At 41.1% G+C, this 25723-nt stretch overlaps 2 protein-coding genes across 2 annotated transcripts in view; one reads left to right on the top strand and one right to left on the bottom strand.

The window, feature by feature from the left end:
* Positions 1 to 17254, bottom strand: part of jph1a (junctophilin 1a) — a 32856-nt gene extending 15602 nt beyond the window's left edge. Inside the window, exons 1-3 of the mRNA XM_003443473.5 lie at positions 17099 to 17254; positions 16479 to 16978; positions 13537 to 14305 (exon numbers count right to left, since the gene is read on the bottom strand). Coding sequence (XP_003443521.1) covers positions 13537 to 14305; positions 16479 to 16857 — 1148 coding nt within the window. The 5' untranslated portion in view covers positions 16858 to 16978; positions 17099 to 17254. The remainder of the gene's footprint in view (positions 1 to 13536; positions 14306 to 16478; positions 16979 to 17098) is intronic.
* A 1082-nt stretch (positions 17255 to 18336) lies between these two features.
* gdap1 (ganglioside induced differentiation associated protein 1) lies at positions 18337 to 24230 on the top strand. Its single transcript, XM_003443474.5, has 6 exons — positions 18337 to 18552; positions 19118 to 19310; positions 19840 to 20013; positions 20335 to 20429; positions 22714 to 22828; positions 22944 to 24230. Exons 1-6 carry the CDS (start codon positions 18394 to 18396, stop codon positions 23294 to 23296), a joined length of 1089 nt encoding a protein of 362 aa, XP_003443522.1. The 5' UTR covers positions 18337 to 18393; the 3' UTR covers positions 23297 to 24230.
* The last annotated feature ends 1493 nt before the right edge of the window (positions 24231 to 25723 follow it).

Below are 25723 nucleotides of genomic sequence, written 5' to 3' on the forward strand. Positions count from 1 at the left end.
GAAGTGTGCTCTTCTGCTGCTGTAACCCAACTGCTTCAAGTGTTGTTTGTTCAGAGATGCTGCCTGTCAGCAGTCTGGCTATTTCACTCTGACTTTTGACACCAACAAGCCATTTTTCACCCAGAGAACTGACGCTCATTGCATATTTTCTCTTTTTCAGACCATTCTCTGTAAACCCTAGAGAAGGTTGTGTGAAAACTCCCAGTAGAGCGACATCTTCTGAAATGCCGTGCCACGTTTAAAGTCATTTGAATCACCTTCTTTCCCCATTCTGATGTTCACTTTGAACTTCAGCAGGGTCATTTTGTCCATGTTTACTTGCTGAGTTGCTGGCATGTGAGTGGCTGATTGCCTTAAATAACAGTAGACACAGGTGTACCTAATAAAGTTTACATACCTTCTATGGTCCCACAGAGTAGGTGTAACAATTTTAAATTTAGGACAAAGTTGATTCTGGTATAAAAAATTAGTGCTGATATTTAAATTGTGTCGCGGCATTAGATATAAGGAGAACAAATGTACATTGAAATGCCCACAGGTATTCACATTAAAATAATATCAGATAGACTAAGGGAAGTATTCTATTTTTATTCACCTTTAAAGAATAATCAGTAGGCAGAACTGATAAGAATTGTTTTTCCTGTTGCCTAACATGAATTCAAGCTGCTCCAACACTGACATTGTAAACACACATACAAAGCTCCCATGCAAATCAAGCCATGGCGATTATACAAACATTATGCACGCACACACATCAATCATATACATATTCAAACATATACATGCAAAAGCTTTTGACCTGTACCTTAAATAAAATGAGCAACCTCCCATGCAAATGACTGCGCTAACTCCAGTTTACTCTCTCTCCCTCTCTCACATATAAACACAGATTATATCTGCAAGAAAAACTGAAAGGCCAATTAATGAGATGTGCCCTAATGAGGTCTACTGGGAATAAGTGTAAAGAAAGGGCAGCTATAAACTGCTCTTGCATTATTGCATTAAAGCAAACATGGCTGATAGGAGTCCACTGTAAATCTCCAACTGGAAACAGGCGTGTTGCACAAGCCTTGGAGGATGACTGTGTTAAACTAACGGCGCTTCTTCACTCAGCTAATTTATAAGAAAATCATCAAATGACTGACATGACGATGACGGCGGTGAGGCAGTAACCATGGTAACCACCAGAGACACTTGAGCGAGCTGTCCAGCCAGGCATCTGGTCTGTATTAATGAATCTGCAAATGAACGAGCACACATTAAAGCCCAATGTATGGGAGCGCGTTTATGCACGTGCAAACAGACACAACACAGCTATTTTTAAACTCTATAGAAATAAAAGCACTTAAACTGACTCACATAATGCATAGCTTTGTAACATAGCTGACAGAAAACAAACACCCCCCCCCCCCAAACAAACAACTGCTCCACGGTGTGTCTAATTTAACTACGACGCTCAACATCCGAAGCTGAACCTGCATGAGTAAAGGTCACATTGCCTGGCAACCACTTGAGCTTAAGGAATAGTTTTAATTATGGTCTGTTCTCTCTTTCCTCCAATCTCCTGCCACTATTCACCCCACTGTCTGCACACACACACACACACCCATCAATTTCCTTTTCAGTGCAAAGCCAAGCAGAGCATTAGCATTAGGTTACATCTGCCCACTGCTAAATAAATTGTGATGTAAGGTTCACGCAATCTGCATGTTCTGGCTGTTTCATGAACTAGCCGGAAGACCTCTGCAAAAAAACACCCAACCCTGATAATGACACATAAAGTCTCCTATTGCAGCAATCTTGTCTCATTATCAGCAACTACAACAGCTAATGTTACAAGTGTCAATCTCTGCATCAGTTAAATCTTCTAATTGAGTGCATTAAAACAGATGTGGCTGACTGATTCGATTTTATCAACGTCCCACGCATGAAATAGTATGCCCAGTGTATGAAAAGAAGCTCACAGGACACTCGTAGCAATTATCCAGACCGATAGTCAGAACAGCAACATAACTTCCAGGTAGTAAACAGATAATGCTACCTGCCATCTTTTCCCAGATTAGAAAAAGTAGGCGGCTAAGTTGTAAACATCTCAATGATTAAACAACCACTTCTGTCATTATCAGTGACATTTCATTAAATGTAGGCCTGAAATCATCATATTGACGGTACAGAAAAAATGTGATTCATTCTCCGCTTCTACTGATTCACATAATTCACACAGCATGTCATCCTACAGGAAGTATTTAAATCTGCTACCTTCAAGGGCAAAATGTACTATTCTCCTTGCAGCTGCGCAGTGAAATTAAAGATCTTTGACTTCTTGATATGGGATTTGGAGCCATAGTTTGGGTTGATTTGATATGATTCATCTCATAAGGAGCAGTCTTACAAACATGCCCCGATAACCCCACCCTTGCAACCCTGTTCTGTGAAAATCTGGTCTTGGCAGATGGCTACCCCACCCCGAGACTGCTTCTGCTGAAAGTGTCTTCCTGTCAAAAGGGAGTTTTTCCTTCCCACTGTCGCCAAAGCGCTTGCTCATAGAGGTCACATGATTGTTGGGGTGTTCTCTGTTTTCTTTGTATTGCAGTTTCTACTTTACAATATAAAGCACCTCAAGGCAACTGTTGTGATTTGGAGGTATATATAAAAACTGAACTGAATTGAAGTTAACTGAATTTAAATCATCTTGTCATTTAATATAGGGAATACACATGCATCATACATTTGCAAGTAAATGAAATACCCAATATCTACTTCTTTTTAACTTGTTGACATCTCCCAGAGTGCGATGAAACAGATGAAATGTCCTTACAGACTCCCTTCTACTAAAGGAAATGCATCATGGGTATGGCCACACACACAGCATCATCTCTACATGTGATACAACAGTGGATGCATGCTTCAGGAAGAGATGCTGTGTGGAAAAGCAACACTCTTATTCAGCAATAGAAGTGATAATTCTATAATCCAATCCGTGAACAGCTGGAGTGAAAGCAGCCTAGCTAGCCAATCAGAGTGGCTGAACAGATTTAGTGGGGCAGTATCCAGAGGTTAAAGACCCACGGCTGTGTTAGCTGTAGGTACAAAAACAAAAAAATGCTTTTAGAGATTTCGAGATTTGCTTCGGACAAACTTAAATGACAGATGTAGTGTTCTTGGTGTCACAGATAAACAGACATTTGCAATTATTGTTAAATGTTTGTTGAAGCCATTTGAAGATCTTACTTTGGATTAATGTATTTCAATGACATTTTAAAATCCATACAAATGTTGAAGAAAATGACCAGAATGGACCTGTAATAGGATGACAGCCGTTCCTTTTGTACCCCTGCCTCTCACTCTATCACAGCTGGGATAGGCTCCAACATCCACACGACCTTGAAGGATAAGCTGTTAAGAAAATCAGTGGCTGCACTCGTACTCAGGGTTCGGTTTAAGGCGATCCAAAGTAACGTGTTTCGTAATCACATTACATTTTTCAGCAACACAGTAATGTGATGTGTTATACTAAAATTAGTAATCAAAGTATGTCATTGCTTGTGTTACAATCGTTCTTCAGGTACCTGCAGATAGAGTGAAAAAAAAAATCATCAAGCATCCCTTTTTCTTCCAGAGCTCTTAAAGTACAATCAGCTGATTTCAGTTCATGTGCAGAGGAGGAAAACTACTACAACTTTTCAGGAGTCGGGATATAGACATTACTTTTATTTTTATTGCACACAAAAAAAAACAACCAAACAAAAAGAAACCAGAACATGATGGTAAAGTGCATCCAAGGCAGAAACAACTGCATTATGTTGCTAACACAACTTCGGTTGTTTAAAAGCATCTGCACAGACAGCGTGCTAACACAAACTGAGAGAAGAACCCCGAGTGATGACAAAGCTAAAAGCATGCCGACACCAGCCCAGCAGCCAGAGCCTGAACTCCAATTTGTAACAAAGGCAGGGATGAGCAGTCAGCCCTGTAGCATTGTAGCCTGCACACATTTCTATCTTTGTGCTGGTTTTCAACGTTGCATTTTGTTGTTGGTTTTGCGTTCTAATGTAAAAACTAAAAGAAATATTGTTTGTGCAGGGATTCACTGACTGTAAAATCCAATACAGACAGTGAGAACTGTCTGTATTGTACATACTGCAAGGCTAAATATGGCAAAAGCATTGAACTTTCGGAGTAAAAGTCTATTAATGCACTGGAGAGACTGTCACAGTCCACATGCTGTGGATACTATTTTGAGGTGCTGTTAAGTTTATTCCCTGCTGGTGATGTTAACCCGTAAATCAGTGCATTAAACTCAGTGGCACGAACATTAACTTACACTCAATCAGCAGTTCTCCAGGATGCCTTCCTGAAATCTAGCAAAGAATTATAAACCACAGCTGACTGATGCTGATTTTACAGGATCCCATTTACATATTTCCCAGGAAAGCTTATTTAAATTAACACACACACACAGTGGCCCATTCTCTGAAGTCTTAGTTGCTCACTTTTCAGAAAAACTGCTTCTCTGTGTGTGTGTAATACAAAACCTGACCTACTCCACTAATTCCAACCCTCATTAACTTCTATTACATACACTATTAATTAGACAAGATGATGCACCACAATGAAGAAGCAGTTCATCTATCTGCTGGTTAATAACCAAGCAAATGTAGTATTCTAGGACATTCATCACAAACTAAATTAAGGAGCAGCTGAACAGGAAATAGAGGAACGGGAAAAATAAGCTGTACAGGGAGTACTTTTAAATATTTAATGACCGCAGGTGAACAGCTACATGAGTTAACCTCTAACAGCCACGGCCTCCACATGACTCCCTTCTACTGCCTGCCTCTTTGCCTGGCTGGCTGACTCATCTCAGTCTTCCTCCAGAAGCTGCAGAAATATGTGCCATTCTCCAAGAGATTACAAGACACAGTCACACACTTCTGGCATGTAGGTGAAACCCAATCCTATCGCCACTGCTGTGGACACAGCCCAGCACCCCAATCCTGCAAAAACACAAGCCTCTGCTCTGTGTGGAACAAAGCTTTCTTACAGTAAGTCAGCAAATTTAGTCTATCCCAGTCCTAATTTACACATATTCCTCCTACTCTTGTTAAGATGTATCTTCACGGTGCCAGGAAACGGTACGAACTCCTGTTCTTGGAGGCTGTGGACTGATTTCATGCCAAAAATCTTTCTTTCTCGCCTTCCTACTGTTTCCCACCAGGGAGGAAAAATATTAAGAAGGAAGTAGAGAGAGAGAGAGAGAAAAGAAGCTTTCAACTCTCACTCTTGACTTTTTTCCTTTTCTTTCTTATACCCACAACTTTCAAACTCCACTTCAACATAACCCCGATGACATCTACAGGATTGTTTTTCAGCTCTCCTCTGAGCCACGTAAGACATCAAACAGCTGTTTTTTTACAGCTTTAATAAGTGAGTAAACTGACTTTGATAAATGAAATTGCTGGAGCGCTCTATTGTCCACTATATTAATATCCTTACTAATACTGTGATAATGATTTCAACCACGTTGTCCGGCCAACAAAAACTCAGCCCCTGCTTCAACTGCTCGCATGCTTTTCATCCACCGGCATCTTTCAGAAGCGCTTACTATGACTTAATATATTGGTAATGTGTTGAAGTACAGCCTAATATTGCATTACACAGTATAATTTGATTTGGTCCGTGGGTCATGTGAAACTTGCTCAACTAAGTCGTGATATATGTGCCGTTGCCTCAGCGACATTATTTATAGATCTTTAATAGCCCTAGCTGGGAAATGACTCCGGTCATTAATGATAACGATGCAGATAACCTGAGGCACACGTGGCAGGTTATTTTACGTGTGTGAGTGCATGAGCATTGATTCTGTCAGCAAAAAAAACCAAACAAAAACGCAGTGTTACGTCACACCATCGCACTGCCATAAATAAAAGAGAGGGAGCGGTTTAATGTGGGATAAATATAATGTATGATCCTGCTCGCTTTACTCTGACCCGTGATTCGGATCGCTGGCAGCCCCTCACATGCTTACAGTTGCTGCTGTATACCCGCGTGCCTTTTTGCTACTGTACACGCCGTCACTTCGTAAAGAGCCAAATTTGACTTGCTTTTTAAGAGGCGTGTGAAGCTGGTGTATGCGAATGCAGACACAGGGGGAAAAAAAGAAGCAACCTAACTTCACCACTGCGACTATTTGAAGCAGCATCGAGGGACAGCCAAGATGAAATCTTACATGATGTACTGACTGTTGGGATTATTTTGTTCACTTGTTGAAACACCGGATGATCTATAACTCACTACAAAAAGGGCAGGTGGTGAGTGGCTGAGGTCATCCCACAGCAGGTGACAAACAAACAGGCCGGGGCACAAACGCACCGCACACATTGCGCTTTCTTTGTTCTCTAGCCAAATGATGGCCGTCTTATCTGATCTCTCTATGCCCAAACAGACACGTGTTACTTTAAATCTTTTCACTCCCATTTATACGGTATGGACACACATACAGCATTCTCACACACGCACACACACATTTGGAAGAAATGATAGTGTGAGTGAGATGGCGGGCTGCTATATCAGTGTTGGGACGGGTATATATTCTTGGCTGGTGCTGATAAGCCAACTGATGCCTTGCCTTATTTAGGCAGTACTCGCTGCTGACACACTAGCAGAGAAGCACACGCTGCATGTACTCTGACTGTATGTGTTTGTCCAGCAGTTTATGTGAGCTGGAGTATGTATGTGAGGCATTCCTGTGGGGAGATAGTTAGGCTCCGAGTATGAATGCATATAGACAGAAGTGTGTGTGTGCGTGTGTGTGTTTGACAGAGAGGGAGATACATGGACAGAGGGTGAGATGTTACATGGATACCTGTGCACATGCTATCTACTGTATCTGCTATGCATTTGATCAAAAATATGTAGTACACTGATTTTAGTCTGTCATTCTAGATAGCATGCTCTAGTTTCAACTCCTTTGCTTAAAGGTAGAATATGTAAGGCCTAAAAAAGATGAACTAAACTGATCAACTCAAAAAGAAAAGCAGCTAAAACAATATATCTACAACTGTTTAACTGTTGAAAAGACGTAAAGTGCCTGCAGAGTTATTGACAATGGGCAGACTATCGGGTGGCATGGTGGTGCTGTGGTTAACACCAGTACCTCACAGTGCGAAGGTTGAGAGTTTGATTCCATTCTGAATTTTTTTTCCCTGACTTCTCTCTGGGTACTCTGGCTTCCCCCTGATAGGAACCTAATTGGTGATTCTAAATTGGCTGTAGGTGTGAATGGGTTATGAGTTGATCGCCAACCTGTAACAGACTGGTGATCTGTCCAGGGTGTATCCTGCGTTTCATGCTATGACAGCTGGGATAGGCTCCAAGTAAAAGAAAATACTGAGAAAGTGTTACATCCAGGATTCTTAAGGTTGTACAGATTACTCTGTTCACGTACTGCAGAAATTATAGAAGTCTAAAGGGCAAAAAAATAAAAGTAGCATCACTTAGAATTAGGGCTGGGCGATATGAGGACAACCTAATATCAGGGTTTTTTTTCTGGCTATATAACGATACACGATTTATATCACGATATGTTTAAATAACCTCCAAAACCAAATGTTATTTTGGTTTTGGAGGCCTAAAATTCTACTGGTATACTCTACTGGTATAATCGACAATTCTATATTTTTTCCCATTTTGCAATGGATGCCTTTTCAGCTCGTGGAATACATTTGTACTATTGCTACCTTGTGCGGCAATAGATTTATGACATGTTTTGCAAATTGGCGCATTTTGTTTGACATCCAAACGAGTCTTATTCCTTCGCTCATCTAAAACTCCCACTTCCGCTATATTTTTCCCTATCTGGTAGTATAAACATGCATGCTCAGCTCAGGGCGCCAGGTAGAAAATTTTCCCGTTGGGAGCGAGGGAGGGGTTAACGATGCATTATCAGCATGAGGGAGGAAAAAAACTCAAAGTGAATAACGTGCAGACAGCTTAATACTGCCATGGCAATTTATACTTGGTGGTTACGATAAAGCTATTTTAACCATCATACGTGGAAAAACTCACCATACATCGAGTATATTCGATGTATGGCCAACCGCTACTTAGAATCCGGACCAATTGGTGGGTGTTTATTGCAAAACAAACTACTGGAGTAAGACATCCTACATAATGCATCTTTAACAAATCAATTGTCTCTCTCTCTCACATTTCTTTACAAATTAAGCAAGTTTAACACGTACAGTCAAATAATCCACGGAGTATCATACACAATGATCCTGAAGCATTTTAAATATGTTGAATCAATGATAGTAATTATAGCTAGTTTTTATATTATACCAAGTCCTATTACTATTACTGACTACAGTTATAATGATCACAGATGGTATCAAAGCTGGGCTCAGCTTCCAGGAAAACTGAAGCCAATGAGCTACCATACAGATGCATTCTATTTATTGGCCACCAGGGGACTGACCTTGTGGTTGTAAAGAGACTTCTTCTAAAAATCCCGTTAGCCACTGTGTGGATCATGACCAAGAAAACGGCAAAGGTGCAAGAGTGAGGACATAATTACTGAAGGAACTACTCATCCCCCAACGCACTGCAAATCCAAGCTTCTTGCAGCAGAAGAAATATACAAGGAGGCAATGAGTGATGTCATAATGGCTACATCCATTTTTTTTACTGTATATGATAAGACTAGATTAATCAGACTCTCCACAGCGTGTCCTTGTCCCATCTTCCTCCCCTCACCCCAAACCGGAAGTATCAGATGGCTGCTCCTCCCTGACCCTGGTTCTACTGGAGGTTTCTTCCTGTTAAAAAGGAGTTTTTCTTTCCCAATGTCGCCGAAGCGTTTGCTCATAAGGGGTCATACGATTGTTGAGGTTTTCTCTGTTTTATTTGTATTACTGTAGATTCATTACCTTAAAATATAAAGCACCTTGAGGAAACTGTTGTTGTGATTTTGCGCTATATAAGTAAAATTGAATTGAATTGAATTCACCAGTACCCATTAAATTATTGATTCTGGTGATCGACTGCACCCATGCAAAGAAAAAATATATACATCCAAAGATGTGCTGCCAGAAATCTCAGAGATGGGCCACCAATAAATCCAATCCGAATTCAGACTCATGTCTATTAAATTTCATGAAGAACTGTAGATGCATTTGACAGCACTATAGACACTATAAACACCCTGTCAGAAGTGAAACTGTGATGTGGAAAACAGTTAGTCTGAATGTTTTGCTCACTGGTGTGAAGGAAAAAATAGGCATCGTAAAAATATCATCTGTGCATATAAGGTGTTGGTTAACCTTTTACTGGAGCCTGCAGAGCAAACAGTGCAATTGAACATAACACGCACAGTAGGTCTCTATGAATGCACTGTCTTTTTGGCCGTATTTCTCATTCTTAGCATTACAGAGGCAGTAAGCCAAATTAAACTAATATGCAAGCATTATTGAATTTCTGTGCTTAGCAGCTTTTCGTAAGGTCAATTTAACATCTCTGCTTTTATTAGATAGCCTACAGAGTAACAGTTTAGCCAGGGATGTGTAATAAGGGTGGACTGCTCTGTGGATATACTGACAAACTGCTGAGTTCCCAGGATACCCAAACTGCTGATCTGTAACAAAAAAACAATTTATGGGAGAAGCATCATGACTCGGTAAACTCTTCAGTGGCACATAGAGTCACTTATCTCAGTTCACAGGCCTGATACAACCACACCACACCACTCAAACAAACACACACACACATATATGCATGGACACACTGAAAGAGCTGTGTGTGTACAGAAGGTCACTTTACACAGATAAGGGCAAATGACAACTGTGAATGAGAGACACAGAACTCCACTCCACTCTACCACATTGCACTAGCTCTCTATCGACTGGCTGATCACGAGCATGAGGTCATCGGCTCCACCCCAGAGGCTGATGGGATAGCTCTTCTGTACAGTAATCCACAAGGGAGAGGCCGGTGTGTCCTCTCTATGCCCTTTTTATTATACTCTCCCTTCATTTCTGTCCACTCCAGACTCTTCAGAAACCTCTTGCTCAGCGAATGTGCTGCACTTCCGATTTCATTCAATCAACATCTATCCCCGGCTTTCTCATTTCCATCCATTTCACTCCCTGTCTCCTCTACGAGCCCATCTCTCCCCCATTCCCTGTGGATCCACTGGGTACACTCCACATTCAAAGACAGAGAATCATGTGACTAGAAGTGGATCGATACGAGTGCATCTTTTGCCCGGCGCTGTACTGTATAACGATACTTACATAACCTGCTTACAACAGTGACAGTCTGTCATTCTGGCTCTTTATAACACAACTGCACTTTTAAAAAGAAAGAGAAAAAAAAATCCCGATTCCACCCAGACCGCAGAGGAACCTGCTTTGAGATTTCCAGTTGCACATGAAGTAGCGGCACATGGCATCCAGTAATTTGATCGCTTACTTCAGGGGACCTCGTTGACTGCCGTAAACGCTTCGCATGAGCTCGAATGCTTTTGCTCTTGTTGCTTTATTGCTATGAATTAAGTCATGTGCTTCCTTGTGTAAATTGTTGCTCTAATGCGCAACCAGACAGGAGCTCAGATGGCTCAGTGTTATCAAAACATTATCCCTTTTTTTATCTTTTCACTGTAGGTTAAGCTCTGTCTTATTGGCTGTCACTTACAAAGATGGAAGTCCCATATTAACAACTATCCACAGTTTCAAAATAAAGTATGTTCAATCCAGCTAATGTATTCTGCATGTTATATCCTTGAAATTAGCACAATAAAGCATCTTCCCTTCCTGCTCGCAGGAGATGAGCTATTGTATTAGAAAAAAACGTCATTCAGAGCACCAACTGTGGTGCTCTGAATGACTGGGTTCACATTTGAGTAGCAATGCTCAGTCTACCTTTAACCTTAAGATTGAATTTTTTCCTGGTTAAAAACAAGCTTTTGATGAAAATTCATTTAGTCCACAAAATGTTGAAATAATGAATATGTTTGTAAATCATCGAGGCAGTGGTGACAGTTTAATACTGTTTAGTTGTAGAGCAGCCCAACATGTTAAAAACATTTATCTTTATCCAGATTAATTGTCGGGCTTTAACCGTGGCCGTGTTCCTGTGTTGTTTAGTCAGTCTCTACTTTTATGGGAGGCCATGTTGGTCTTCATAGAGAGAGGATGTCACTGATGGGGTCATCTCAGACGCTTAAGCACAAAAGCCAAATGCAACTGGAGTTCAAACATTTGGTTTGTAAGGGATAGCCAATCAGAAAGACCTTTTGTCGGACAAGGCTCAGTAAAAGGTAAAAACAATAATTAATGATTTAATAAACACAGCTGCAAAGTGCTACAAGGAGCTTTTTCTCAAAATACACACATTAAAGTGAAGCATGAATATCCCACTACACAGCTCATGCAAGCGCTGGTGTGAGCCATAGCCACAGCTATAAAAATGAGTTTTCACTAGACGCATAAAATGAACCACTGATTTAGCTCACTGATGAGCTGAGGAAGGCTGCTGCTACAACGTTAAGTGTGTGGCTGCTTCTGGTTTTAAAATAGGAGTGTTGAACAGTTGAAAAAAACGCTTGATTAGATGATTGATTAGACCGACTGCTGGAATAACGTCTTGGCAATTCTGCTATAGCAGTGGAAAGGAATTGCAAGGGTTTTTGCATGATTTCTAAAATATTAAAATGAACACCTGTGGATTTCACTAGAAGGCAATGAATGGAAGCAAGGAAATGAGAGGCTAGCTCAGAAACTCTGATAACTGAGGAGGATGACTAGCTTGGTGAGAAAGATGATTTCCAGGGCTGAAGTCCAGTCTGATACCACTGATGTTGTAGACAAAGAAATGTAGGAATTTGTGTGTCGTCAGAGGAGGTGGCTGGGAATCCAGACTGAGCAGGATTAAGGAATCTGGGATTATGTTTATTAATGTTAGTTAGGTCAAAGAAATAAGGTATTCTTATATCATTTAAGAGATGACTGAAGGTAGTTAACAAAGATTTCAGTCCAAGAATAAAACTATGAAGCTCATGAGCATAATAAGCTCACATTAATGAAATAAGAAGGAAGATCTGATTCTGCAACCAAAATGAGATGAGTACAGTGCTTTTGTTTTCTCTGGTCAGTAGCTTTGAACACCAATCTGGTAGACGCTGGAGCACAGCAGTAGCTGTGGAAACGACCCGGTAAAAGCAAAAGAGTCTCGTTGGTGTAGGAGGCAAGACAAAAAAAGAGGGAGGGGAGATAGAAACAAAAAGCCAAACACGAGCAAACCTCAACACGAGCTGTGGGAGTCAAGCAACCTTCAGGTGAAATTATTTTTAATAGATTAGTAAGTTAAAAAATGCTTATTATGCCAATGCCAACAGGTGTTTTAAACTGGAAAGCAATCCCTGCGGAGGGGTTCTAGCCCATGAAATCCAGTGCAGTCATGGAAATGTTCATGGATAAACAGGAATAATAAGTTATCTAATATTTTACTTTAAAACCAAATAAAAATGACATTCCCCACACCCTCTACTGCTACTTTGTAGTTAGCGTATTTATAAAACATAGGCATTTTAAACTTATTTAATCACCTAAAACATAAAATCTGCAAAATTGTGAAGCTGTGCCCAGCAGGAAAAAAAACTCACAACTGAACTGATTGGTACATCAAGGTAAAAGTCAAATGATGGTTCATTATGCTGTGAACTAAGAAACACACGTGTGCTTTTGAGTCTTTAAAATGCTTGTTGATGTGTTTTCAGGGACGCAAATTCATGCACACGACTTGAAAAGGGGTTTGGTGGTGGGGAAGAGTGGGGGAGGGAGAAATCAAAACATGGTTGATTGCAGAGAGACCTTTTCACAGCTTGTACACATCCCCTCAGTCTTCAGTCTAATAATTCCCTGATGCAATGAAACCAGAGGATGTCAAAGCGATGCTGCATACCCTGAACTGTGTCCCAGTAGGAGGGAGGCTTTAAATGAAAAGGTCACATCTCATCCACCTGTTAAAGAGCAGATGCCACATCAGAGCAATGCTTGGCAGCGGGAGCAGGTATTGGTACTGGGTGCACAAGATGAGCTTGGCATAGGAGCAGGTATGGCTATACAGCTCACGCACATGAACTCACAGACACTCGGCTACAACGCAAATACACACACACACACACAGACACGCGTGCAAGATGCCTGACCCCTCTCCCTAGGAATGAAAGACACGGGCAGAGAATAGAAACAGAACCTTTTCCAGGGATGATCACACTGGCAACACAAAAGCCTCGACTGTTGATGTTGCATAAAGGTCGGAGCTGTTGTCATGGGACTTCACTTATACAAGACTGAACCTTCAATCAGACCAGGAGATATGTGTCAAACAGGACACTGCTGTGACTCCTCAGTGGTGAAAATAAATGCCTGAGGATTTTCATCTTGTGTGGGCTTTTTTTTTTTTTGTATTTACACAGTATACACCCACAGGCACATGCAGGAGCATGAATGAACACACACCCACACATTAACACAGTACCTGGATGCTGCTATTTCCACTTTACTCCTCGCGATGGCTGCAGCCCTCTGTGCCCCCTCCACAGCCCGATCTACCTTCTCTTTGGTTTTGGGGTTCTTAAGAGGAATCAACTGCTTTCTTATTCCACGCACCAGCACGTTATTTTTGTACTTCCCTTCTTCTTTGGTGCCGTCTGGGAAAACCGTGCACCCGTAACCATGGCGCTTATTGTTAAGCCATTCTCCTTCATATTTCATCCCGTTGGATCTCTCTGATACACCAAATCCATTGCGCTTGTCATTCTTCCACTCGCCCATGTACGTCTCAGTTGTGGTGGCGTCCACATGGTCCTCCTGAGGTAGGTCCTCATCTGGCAGCTCGCCGTCACCGATGGATATGGTAGAGTTGGCGTCGCTTGAACTGATGCGGCTCATGGTGGCGTCACTTCTCGCAGAGCTGCGCTTGCTGGAGATTGAGGTCCGAGAGTCAGACTTGCGCAACTGTCGCAGGCTGCCAAAGAGCGAGCCGCGGCGGAACAGGCCCTTCTTCTTGCCGGTGACAACTTCGCTGTCCGAGTGGAAGTTGAGGACGAAGCCACCGCGGCTGCCCGTTGGAGTGTCTGCCGGGGAGGAGAGGTCCTGGAGCACTGCACCATTGCTCTGCTCAGAGCGCAGGGAGGCCATAGATGTACGGAGTGGAGAACGGATGACAGTGGCCATACCATAGGGAACACTCTGACGCACACCATAGCCATGTCGCATACCACCCATCCATTGGCCTTGATAAGTTCCTGAGTAAGAGGAAGGCATAGATCAATGAGTAAACACTTGGTCTCAGTCGCTACTTCTAGCCTATAATTCTTCATGACTTTGTAAACTAATATTAACTATAAGTTAATGCTTTAAGCTGAGTTGACCTTGTGATTGGTAAGTTGTGACTGGTCAATAGGGCATAAGTATAGCAACGACATGCACAGTATTGTGTGCATTTACTATAAATATCCCTAAATTTGATTAGAGCATTGTGTAGTCATCTTCAAAGTTTGCCCCATGTGCAATGTGTTTTCAGTTCATGCTTCAGTTTACCTATATTTAATTTGCTAACCAAGCTGGCTAACTAACACTAGCATTAGATGATAACCTCCACAAACCAGTGGGGTGACAACAAGCTGGTTATGTCCATTTTCTATTGCTTGCAATAAAACCGATGATAATCTGTGATTATATACATGCCTGAAAAGCTCATTTCGTTTTACAACAACTTTAAAGTCAAAGCAGGGTAAAAAAAATTTTTTGTAGGCTACTTATGGTCAGAAGAAAGCTCCTCTGCTTTGTTCTGAGCTCCTCATGCACACCCTGCGTGTTGTTGACCAGTAACTTTCTATATCAGTAACAAGACCTTGAAGCCTTGCTTTGTTGGTGCAAGAGTATGTCAGCTAATGAAATGTTTTCTCTCCTTCCACTCAGATATGGGACTGTGAGCATAGCTAACTCAATCACAGAGATTTGATTAAGGTACAGATACTGAAGATCGCTTGGGATGAATGTGAATCACTTAGCCAGGGGCCTATTTTCAGGCAGCCTCTAACTCCCCCACTGACAGTAGGCACATTCACCACCATCCGTTTGTCTGTGACGACAGGGAATTGCTATGAGTCACATAATGAGGAGAATACTTCATTAATCCCATTTGGTGCTGCTGAGCCCAATGAGCAGGCTGTCGGCCTACCCTACTGTTGCTTCTTCAAAGTGTCATATTACAATCCTGAGCCTAATAATAAGAAAGGCTTGTTAATCCAGTGCCTGAATCTCATTCACCAATGCAGTGAAATAAGCCATAACGGTCAGATTCTAACAGAAAATGATATACTAGTCAGGGGAGGAATTTAGATGGATAAACAGGGTGAGATTAACAGGCTGGCTCTGTGCTGCAGTTCAATTTGGTGACCCTGCAGATCAAGTTATCAGGATGTTGCGGAGTCAGACAGCCAGATGTTCTGTAGATCCTCTAGGATCAGCTGATTCCCAAAGCCCAGCCCTCTGTAACATCATATGTGAGGCATTTATTCTGCACCATAAGGCCTCCATTAGGGGAGGATGATGCTCACAAATCACCCAAAGACTTGCTTGTTTTATAACAAGAGAGGCCTGAACAACAGGCAAGCACTTGTTTTTTAGGCTTCCTGCGATCTTGTCTCCCTCATCAGACACAGGTCCTTACATAAACGCAATCTGTGAACACACCAATGATTAGTGAGATCAAAGCTCTGACTGACCTCTCACTTTCAGCAAGTACAAGTCCTGCGTGGGACTTAGCTCTTTCCACTACAGATGTGCGAGTTCTTTAGTCTAGACGCATGAAGAATAACTTTAAATGCTACCAAAAATTAGCACCTTCTCATGCTTTATACACATTACATTTCATTTAAAACGGGAGCATGTGCACTCTTCATGAGATGTGTTTCTATAGTTAAGGTTCAAAGGGAGAAAATGAGAGGGGAAGCAAGTGATTTGAGTTTGAGTCTTTAATTGACTTTAAATGGACTGATTTGCTTTCCAAAATCCTTCTCCAGGAGGCATGTTTCCAGTGAGGAGCAGTCACCCTCCTCCCACTGTCATATGAGGAGCAACCGGTAGTTGCCAAAAGAGATGTCTCTTGGAATAAAATAGGAACCGTGATCTTAAACGGTATCCAAAAAGTTAACGTTACCACCGGGGTAAAGAGTCGGTTATGCTGGGTAAACGACGATGTGACTGACCACGATGCGCAGTGCGCAATCTCAGCTTATACTCAGCTCATATCAGATGGAGATTCATGCGCTGGTGTGTTAAGGTTAGCCTTCCTCAGTTTGAGTCTGAGCATCCTACACACGAGCTACATAACACATTACCACTCACCGCCGTTAAAGCGACACGCACGCTAAACAAGCGATGTGCCATATCTATTAAAACCTGGTGCCTTACCGCCATCTCCATAGGTTTCGATCCCATATCCATCCTGTAGACCGTTGCTCCAGGTCCCGTCGTATCTAGCAGGTGTGTTGTGGCTTTGCCGGACGCCGTACCGACCCTTAAAACCATGACTCCACTCTCCTCGATAGATCCACTTTCCTTTATTCTCCACACCCAGCCCATGACGCTTCCCCTGGGACCAGTAACCCTTGTAGGTATTCCCGCTGGGCCAGGTGTACACGCCAACTATCTCAAAGCCGTGCGACCAGGACCCGGCGTACTCGCCTTGGCCCTTGGGTCCGGTGCAGATCCCATGTCCGTGGGCTTTGCCATCCTCCCACCCCCCGCAGTATGTGCCACCATCGTCGAAGTCAAACCTTCCGCCCGTCATTCAGATATAGACTGGAAATAAAGCAGATGGTGCGCTGCTGCAGACTCAGGATTCTCCAGGACCTGGGCTGGAGGATCCAGGACCGGTGGTGTGATGAAAGGATGAGCCAACAAGATGATGACTACAAGAGCAAAAAATAGGAAGGTGAGGATGGTGGACTGGCGCTTCCAGACACTGACATGTAATACAAACGGCATGCGTAACGGTAAGTGTAAAGGTATGAATGGTGGGCGTCATTTACCGGAGGCGCACGCTGGACTCTCCGTTGTGTGTTGCTCGTCTCCCCCCTCTCACCCACTGATCAAAGGAGGGAGAGAGAGAGAGATGTACCGAGCCCCTGTTGAAGAAAGGCGCTGGGCCAATCGCAACGTCACGCCACAGGGACCTCCCACTCTCCTCCTTTCCCCTCTCTCTGCAAAGCGCCCGAATGCCTCAACTTCGCCAAAATAACGCGCCACTGCCAAACTTTACATTTGAAAGACCCGCCTCGCTTTACACAGACTAAATTCCTCAAGTATCACTTCCCATAATGCCCCCATTACAAAAATATAAGCTCGGCCACATATGATTCAATCCTCACCCATATTACATAATATTATTATATGGCCTATTTTGTGAGGCGATGATCTGATGCTGTTTTAGACGTTCATTCTTTAACACACCCATCACGTTTCTCTTGTATTCGATACGCATCTTGAATTAAGTAGCCATATACTTTGCTTTTCTAAATTAAATATTAATATTATTATACTTATTATATTATTTAAAAAAGATCAATCATACGCTGGGCATACATTTTAGGCAACAACCCCTGATTTACATAAGTATTAAAAAATCTAATCTAATAAAAAAATGAGTCAATGTATTATGTAGAACATGAAAGAAACAATAGTTTAATTTAACTGTGTTTAATGAGTAACAACAAGTATCGCTTTATATTATAGCATTGACTTAAAAAAAACATCAGTTTTTGTATCAGGCTGATAATATTCAAACTCGAGTGCACCAGTAGCAGCCACAGTGTTAGATTACAGCGACCTCTGCTGTACCAGCGTATTCATTGCAGTGCCTCAGATGAGGAAGGGTGGCCTGTGATGTAGTAAAGGATTGAAGTGTGCACTTTAAAGGGTGTTATTTGTTGTCTGACTTTGTTAATTATTATACTTGGGATTTTAAATTTGGTACCGTAGTTGTAGTTTTTTTTCTATTAATTAAAAGAAACCCTTAGTAAAATATTTCCACTATGCTAGTCTCAACAACAAGGAGCAAGAACATGAACTAGCAGGAAGGGAGGGGGGTAAGGGTGCAAGAGAGCCCAGGTATTCAAAAAGAAGGAAAAGCGCAGGTTTAAAGTGCGTCACATACACATGAATACCAACACGTGAATGCGAGAATGTATTTAAAAAATAATTACTTTTATCTTTTAATTTTTTTTTTTTAAATAAATAAAACAATAATTTCAAGTTACACTCCGAGCCAGCGGGGGGAGTACTTTGTCGACCGCGACGCCCCCCTCTTACAACAGTAACGGATAAAATGGCGTCCGAAAACAGCTCTGAATCTCAAGATGAGAAAGCAGCTCTTATAAACCCGGACTCAGAGCAAGATGTTCATCAGGAGTGCGGCACAGTCGTAAAACAGCGCGAATCCAAACTGACGCTGTATCACTGGACGCAGTCGTTCAACTCTCAGAAGGTGAGTGTCATTAGCGTTTCAGCACCACAGTTCAGTGGACAGCTCCCCATTACAGGGTTAATTATGACACTGTCGGACTGCAAAAACAGCCCTGCTGCTGTAGGTGGTTTAGGCTTTGTATAAACCCGTTCCTCTTTGGTTTTTTAAATAATTAAAACAGTTGGTGGCTTGACTGCATTTCAGCTCTGTCAGGTGTAACAGCAGCTCAGCAGCACATTTCAGTGTATAGACATGAGTTTTCCATCTTTCAGGGGGGATGGTGTTTCTCAGAAATACAGCAGGTTTTCAGACATGCTTATTTTCACTTCTCATTTCCATTACTTCTTAACAGAATCATAAGGAGGTTCAGCTTCTTCTCAATCCACCCACCTAACTATTCATGCATTTTTGCTGTAAAAAATGCATCTGTAATGTTTAATTAAAGGCAGGTTCTGACTGGATAAACGAGAAGCCAATGATTTATTTGAAAATTGTGGGAGGAGAAAAGAGAGCAAGATTTTGTTGACAGGGAAATAAAAACAAGCTTCCTCCACAGTCCCAGTCACAATAAGTTGTTGTTTTCCAGGTGCGTCTCGCCATAGCAGAGAAAAGTTTGCACTGTGAAGAGTACGACGTGAGCCTTCCTCTCAGCGAGCACAACGAGCCGTGGTTCATGCGCCTGAATCCGGGTGGCGAGGTTCCAGTCTTAGTTCACAATGACAATGTCATCTGTGACCCAACGCAGATCATGGACTACCTGGAGCAGAACTTCAATGATGGTGAGACTGATGCGGATGTAGCTGCTAGTCCCTAGAGGAGCTGCAGCCCAAAGCTCTCATTTATGACACCAAAACTAAAATATTATATCAAGCTTCAGCTTCTTAGAAGCTTCAGTTTCTTAGAACCTTAAAAGGTTCTTAGAAGAACCTTTTAAGGTTTATTTCATTGTATTTTCTGTCTGTTTTCTTATGCATTTCCTTGTATCACACATTTGTTGATTTTTCAATAATTTCATTGTTTTTTTTCTAAATTTTTATTTTCCCTTGGTGTGCACTGATCCATAATAGCTAAGGGTCTGCATCAAATCACCTTAGAAGGAAAGGACATCTGGTAAGCATGAAGTCATTTAAGGAGATACCCAAATGTTTTTAAATCCTCAGGGATGAAATTGAACATAAAGGCTTTGCCGTCATCATGTCTTCTCCCTAACCTAAGTCAGTAGAGTATAAACCCATAAAAAAAACCCATAAGAAAGAAAAACATTAAATTCCGAAATTTGATCCTTTTCCATGACTTGTTTGTCTCCAGAGGGCACTCCGAGGCTGGTCCCAGAAGAGGGCAGTACCTACCACCTAAGAGTGCAGCACTACAGAGAGCTGCTGGACTCACTACCCATGGATGCCTACACCCATGGCTGCCTACTGCACCCTGAAATCACTGTGGACTCCCATATACCAGCATATGCTGCCACATGTGTACGAAGTAAGATGATCTGAGCTTCATAGCTGTACAATTTTCAACTGAATATCAAAGAGACTGTACACTATACCCTTAGTTATCCTAAATCAATTTCTGCCTTATGAATCATTGTACTTAAAATCAGATAAAAGCCAAAAATATATATTTTGTAACTTTACATCGATGTGCAAGGTAACCTTTTTTATGATTTAGATAAAAACCTCCCATTCGCACATGCTGATACTGGCATTTCTTATTTCACTGTAAAACTCTGTAACAATGGGATTAATTTTGTGCCTCATCATGTCTAATATTTTTCTTATTACTATTTTTTTGTGGTGACAGCACAGATCGGAAGCACACAGTCAGAGCTGATGAAACTGGCAGAGCAGAACCCAGAGCTTAAAGACGCTTATATAGCAAAACAAAAGCGCCTGAAAGTAAGTTACTCTAATTACCAGAGAGCCAAATGTCTCTGTCAAGTGTCCAAATGAGCCTTGGCTATAGAGACACACTGTCCACAACATGTTTTTGTTAAGTAATTTACTACAAATTATGTAAGAGTCACTCAGAAGTACACTGAGTAGTGAGATTTCAGACACCTACTAATCTTCCGTAATTTAGTGAGTGTCATTATGCCATCTGGTCTTGCATAGCAAGAAGTGTACAACTTTATTTTTGTTCCATTGTGCAATTTTTAATAAAACTTTAGTGAACACATATGGAATAAATCTGGATATTTATAATTGAGCTATTTGTATATATTAGAGCCATTTCTTATATTTTGTAATTTGGTAATATATCGTGTTATTTAATTTCGTTTAGCCTGTTACGGTTCTTATTGTCTTGGAGCAACTGTAACCACATAATTTTCTTAGGGGTTAATAAAATATTCGGATTCTGAAATATAAGTTAAAGAATTCAGACAAACAAAAGAGTGCACATCAAATGTAGTAAACCATAAAGTAAACAGAAGCTAACTAATAAGCTAAAGAAGTGGTAGCTAGCTAGCTAGCTTTAGCAACACTGCTGTTAGTAGACTCCTAATGTAAATATGTGAAATGTATATGTAAAATGTAAAAACTTACTTTTTTCCCCACACATGCAGTATGATCTGCAGCAGAGGCCTTTCATTTTTGAGGAACCAACCTCCTTGCTAATCACTTTCTTTTAATCACTAAGCAGATTTAGCTAACTTCCGCAGTAGCGTAAGTTTCAGTTAGAACAAAAAAACAAAACAAAACAGATAAACCAAAAAACTAGATAGACCAAAAAAATTAACATTTCAAAAAATGCTGTGACACTGTGTAAAATATAAGTAAAAACAGAATGAAATGTTTTGCAAATTTCATAAACCCAAATTTTCATCAGAACACAAAAAACATATCAATTGTTTAAAATGAAAAAGAAGAATACTGGCCAATTTTGAATTTGATCGCAGCAACATGTAAACAGAAAACAGTGTGAGGCATCCACTCTTTTTAATAGCAGTATGCAAATGTCTGGGAATTGATATGCACAGCTGCTGGACCTTTAGGAGAGGAATGTTGTCCCATTTTTGTCCTATAGAGGATTGTAGCTTCTCAGCAATCCTGGATCTTCTTTATCATATTTTTCATTTCACTATACATCAAATATATCTAATCATGGAAAGATCTGGACTGCAGGCAGGCCAGTTCAGCACCCAGACTCTTCTACTACAAAGCCATGCTTTTGTAATAGATACAGTATTTGGTTTAATGTTGTCTTGCTGAAGTTTGCAAGGCCGTCCCTGAAAAGATATTATCTGGATGGGATCATATGTTGCTTTAAAGCTATATATGTCTTTCAGCAATGGCGGTGCTTTTCCAGATGTGAAGCTGCCATTATGCACCCCCATGCCATCATAGATGCAAACTTTTGAACTGAGCGCTGATAACAAGCCAGGTGGTCTCTCACCTCTGTAGTCTGAAGGACACGGTGTCTGTGTTTGCCAAAAAGAATTTCAAATTTTGATTCATCTGACCAAATAACAGTTTTCCACTTTGCCTCAAAGAAGATGGCGGTATTTCTGGATTATGTTCACATATGGCTTCTTCTTTTCATGATAGAGCTTTAACATGTAGTTGTGGATGTCACAGTGAACTGTGTTTACACACAGTGATTTCTGTGTGTATTCCTGAGCCCGAGCAGTGATTTCCATGACAGAATCACCCCAGTTCTTAATGCAGTGCTGCCCGAGGGCCTGAAGATCACAGGCATCAAAAATTGATTTAAAGCTTTTTTCCTGATTCTCTGAATATTTTGATGATGTTATTCACTGTAAATGGTAATAATAATGACCCAGTCAGTCTTTTTAAACCCAGTCATGTTTTTGACCTTCTGCCAGTTAACTTAATTAGTTCGTCTTTTCTTGCCCCTGTCACAACTTTTTTGAGATCCGTTGCTGGCGTCAAATTCAAAATGAGTTAATATTTTTCATGAAATAGTAAAATGTCTCACTCTAAATATTTACTATGTTTTATATATTCTATTGTAAATAAAATATTTAGTCAACGATAGTTACAGTTCTCATTCATTCTGTTTTTATTTACCTTTTACAGCATCTCAGCTGTTTTGGAATTGTTGTACCAAAATGAAGACATTACAATCATTCTGTGTTGTAGCGGCCTATCTGATCATTTTAGTCACTTTCTGTACGTCCACTTGAAGTAAATATACGCTATGTGTTTATATTTTCTGTAGTCCAAGTTATTTGACCATGACAACATGAAGTACCTGAAGAAGCTTCTTGATGAACTGGAAAGCGTGATGGATCAGGTTGAGACAGAGCTACAGAGAAGGGTGGAAGAAACACCAGGTAGCCACAACTGTTTGCCACATAGCAGATACTGTATTAATCAGTCAAAATTTGAGAGCTGTAGCTTTTTAAATAACATGTAGGATGCTTTTCTTATTTTCTTCTCCACTTGCAGAAGAAGGCAGCCAGCCCTGGTTGTGCGGTGACTTCTTCAGCTTGGCCGACGTCTCCCTGGCAGTCACCTTACACCGGCTGAAGTTTCTCGGCCTCTCTCGTCGCTACTGGGGCAACGGTAACCGCGTCAACGTGGAAACATACTACGAACGTGTGGTGGAGCGCCCGGCCTTCAGGAGAGTACTGGGCCACGTCAACAACATCCTGATCTCTGCTGTCCTTCCCGTGGCCTTTCGCGTGGCCAGGAAGAATGCACCGGCTATTGTTGGTACCACTCTGTTGATAGGCGTTCTAGGAGGAGCCACATACCTCGCTTTTCTTTACATGAAGAAGAGGCTGACTGCCTTCAGCTGAGGGAAAGTGAAGTGGTTTGAGACCAAAGTGGGGTTTAAACAAACTCAAAGTGTCTAACTCTATAACACCCAGCATACGAGCAATTAATAAACATATGTTGCCTGAAATTGTTTTTTTGGGATGCTGGTTGCACAAAACACGCTGCTGCATCACGCATGTTTTGTCATTAATCAAAGGTGCCACATCTGATGAGTATGCATCTGGATAGCACTCTGCATATTCACCAGCAACGATTTGGTAGGCGGTATGAAAAGTATGCCAATATATACGAATGCTAAAGTAGGTGGCCTGAAACAGATAATAATGGAAATATTATTGGGTCTTGCATCAAAAAGGCCATTTTAATGGGCAGATTGTTTTTACAGCACATGTGGCTGCACATGAATGCGCCATCCCTCTTTGGAAGAATCTGGATCGTCCAATCATAACACAGCAGTGACGCAAATATTAGGAAATACGAGTAGACTTTCATACTGTAGTTAAAGTGATGAAAGAAATTACTATCTGAAAGCAACATATTTATAAATCCTGCATAAAAGGCATACTTGATATATATTAATGAACTAAGATGTTCACAAGCGCTGAATAAAGACATCATTGTGTGTATTTTTTAAAATTAAGGATCAGTTTTGCTTAACGTGTGCTTTTCATTTGTTGTTTAATCAATGCCAATATATGCATGTTAGGAAAATAAAATAAAGTAAAATCTCTGTGGGCAACTTTTTCAAATCTACATAGGAGGCTGTCTACTTTTTAGGAAAGCTCATTTTCACTGTATCCCCTGCCTTCACATCTGCATATGTTTTTCTGTATAAATTATGCTTCCGTGTTTGATAGATTCACCGTGTAACAATGGTCGAATGAGTACCGTTACAGTCAATATGCAGACCATCCTGTCCAACATCTGTCTAAAATTAAACTGCTCCCAAACGACCTCCAGTGTTCCCTGTCATTCAAATATAATTAGGATTGCTATTAAAAATTCACTGCACACCATCGCTTAATAAGCTATCATATATCCTACAGGTTTATTCAAAGGGAAAACATCTAGAAACCACTCACATTTCCCAGAACCTGGATGCAAGTCAACATCTACAGTAATCTGTTTGCCCAGTCACAACCTCCAGGCCAACGCTGACATTTAACATATGCTCCCCTTTGATATAAACTCCTCCTCACGTGAGCTCAGCCCCCACATAAAACAGACACATGCTAGACCTTTCAACAAAGTCTGGCCTTTGTTGCACGGAGCTGGGTAGTGTAGCTGTCAAAGAAATGCCTCACACGTGTTAAAGCCACATGTGAGCAAAGATGTCAAAAGACTTAAGTGAGGACTAGTGTGCAAGTCTGGAAAATGCTGCTCTTTTGAATGGCAACCATAATGACATCATCATTTTTGCTCCAGAGTGCAGAGGGGTGCTGTCGGGAGCTCTGAATGCATAAATTCTGCTATAATTTAGCAAAGTGAGTGACCTACATTTCAAAGATTGTTGTACCATGTTAAAATTAAAATTTTCATTTGTGATCCATGATTACAGGAAACGCTAACAAAGAAAGAGTAAAAAGACTGCTATGCTAACAAAAGCATGCCAGATTATACATATTATTTATTAAATAGAAGACGGTATCATTAACCCTGATTCTGCAACAAAACTGCAGTACTGTGACCCTATAAGCATGCATATTTACCACTAGAGGGCAGTGTTTTCTCAAAAACCTACTCATGCCAGTGAGGCTTATGGGAAGGGTCCAAATGCAGCCTTGCAGACCCAAGAAGCCAACTTCATGATACTATACAGAACAGTCATGAGGAAGTGGGGCATGCTCAGTAAACTTCTGTTTGTTCCAAAATACACATAACACTGCTACTTTTTACATATGTAGTGGAATGTGCTTCAGATACATTGATTTTTTTTTTTTTTGAGGACTTCTATATACAAGGGCAATATTTGAAGCCAAATGTGATTCAGCCCACTGACCAAATAAACCTCTTTGTAGTGCTGGATGTGATCACAGGTTGTTCAAACGATTGGTCCTGACATCTCGGTATTCCTGTGTTTAAAATCCAGCAGGTGGTTCACAAGAACCAGCGCCGTACTTTTCAACAATGGTGACTGTTTTCTTTGTTGCAGACTCATTATGATATATTATGAGCAGTGAGTATACAACTGTATCGCTCAACCCTCAGCACCTCACCCAGACATGTGCACCAAAACATTTGGATTGCTCCAAACACAGGGTCATGTGTTTATAGGCACTGGATTTGACAAATTAGCAGATGCATTTAAAACGACCTGTTTCCAGTATTTTATTGTAAATGTTCTCTTCCCTGGCTTTTAATAGTATGTGGTTGTTTTCTGTCAAAACTGTAGATAAAATAGCTTCCTTCTTGAACTGCATTGCATTTACCTGCTTATTGAATGCGAG

This window comes from Oreochromis niloticus, linkage group LG9, assembly GCF_001858045.2.
Source record: "Oreochromis niloticus isolate F11D_XX linkage group LG9, O_niloticus_UMD_NMBU, whole genome shotgun sequence".
Classification (NCBI taxonomy): domain Eukaryota; kingdom Metazoa; phylum Chordata; class Actinopteri; order Cichliformes; family Cichlidae; genus Oreochromis; species Oreochromis niloticus.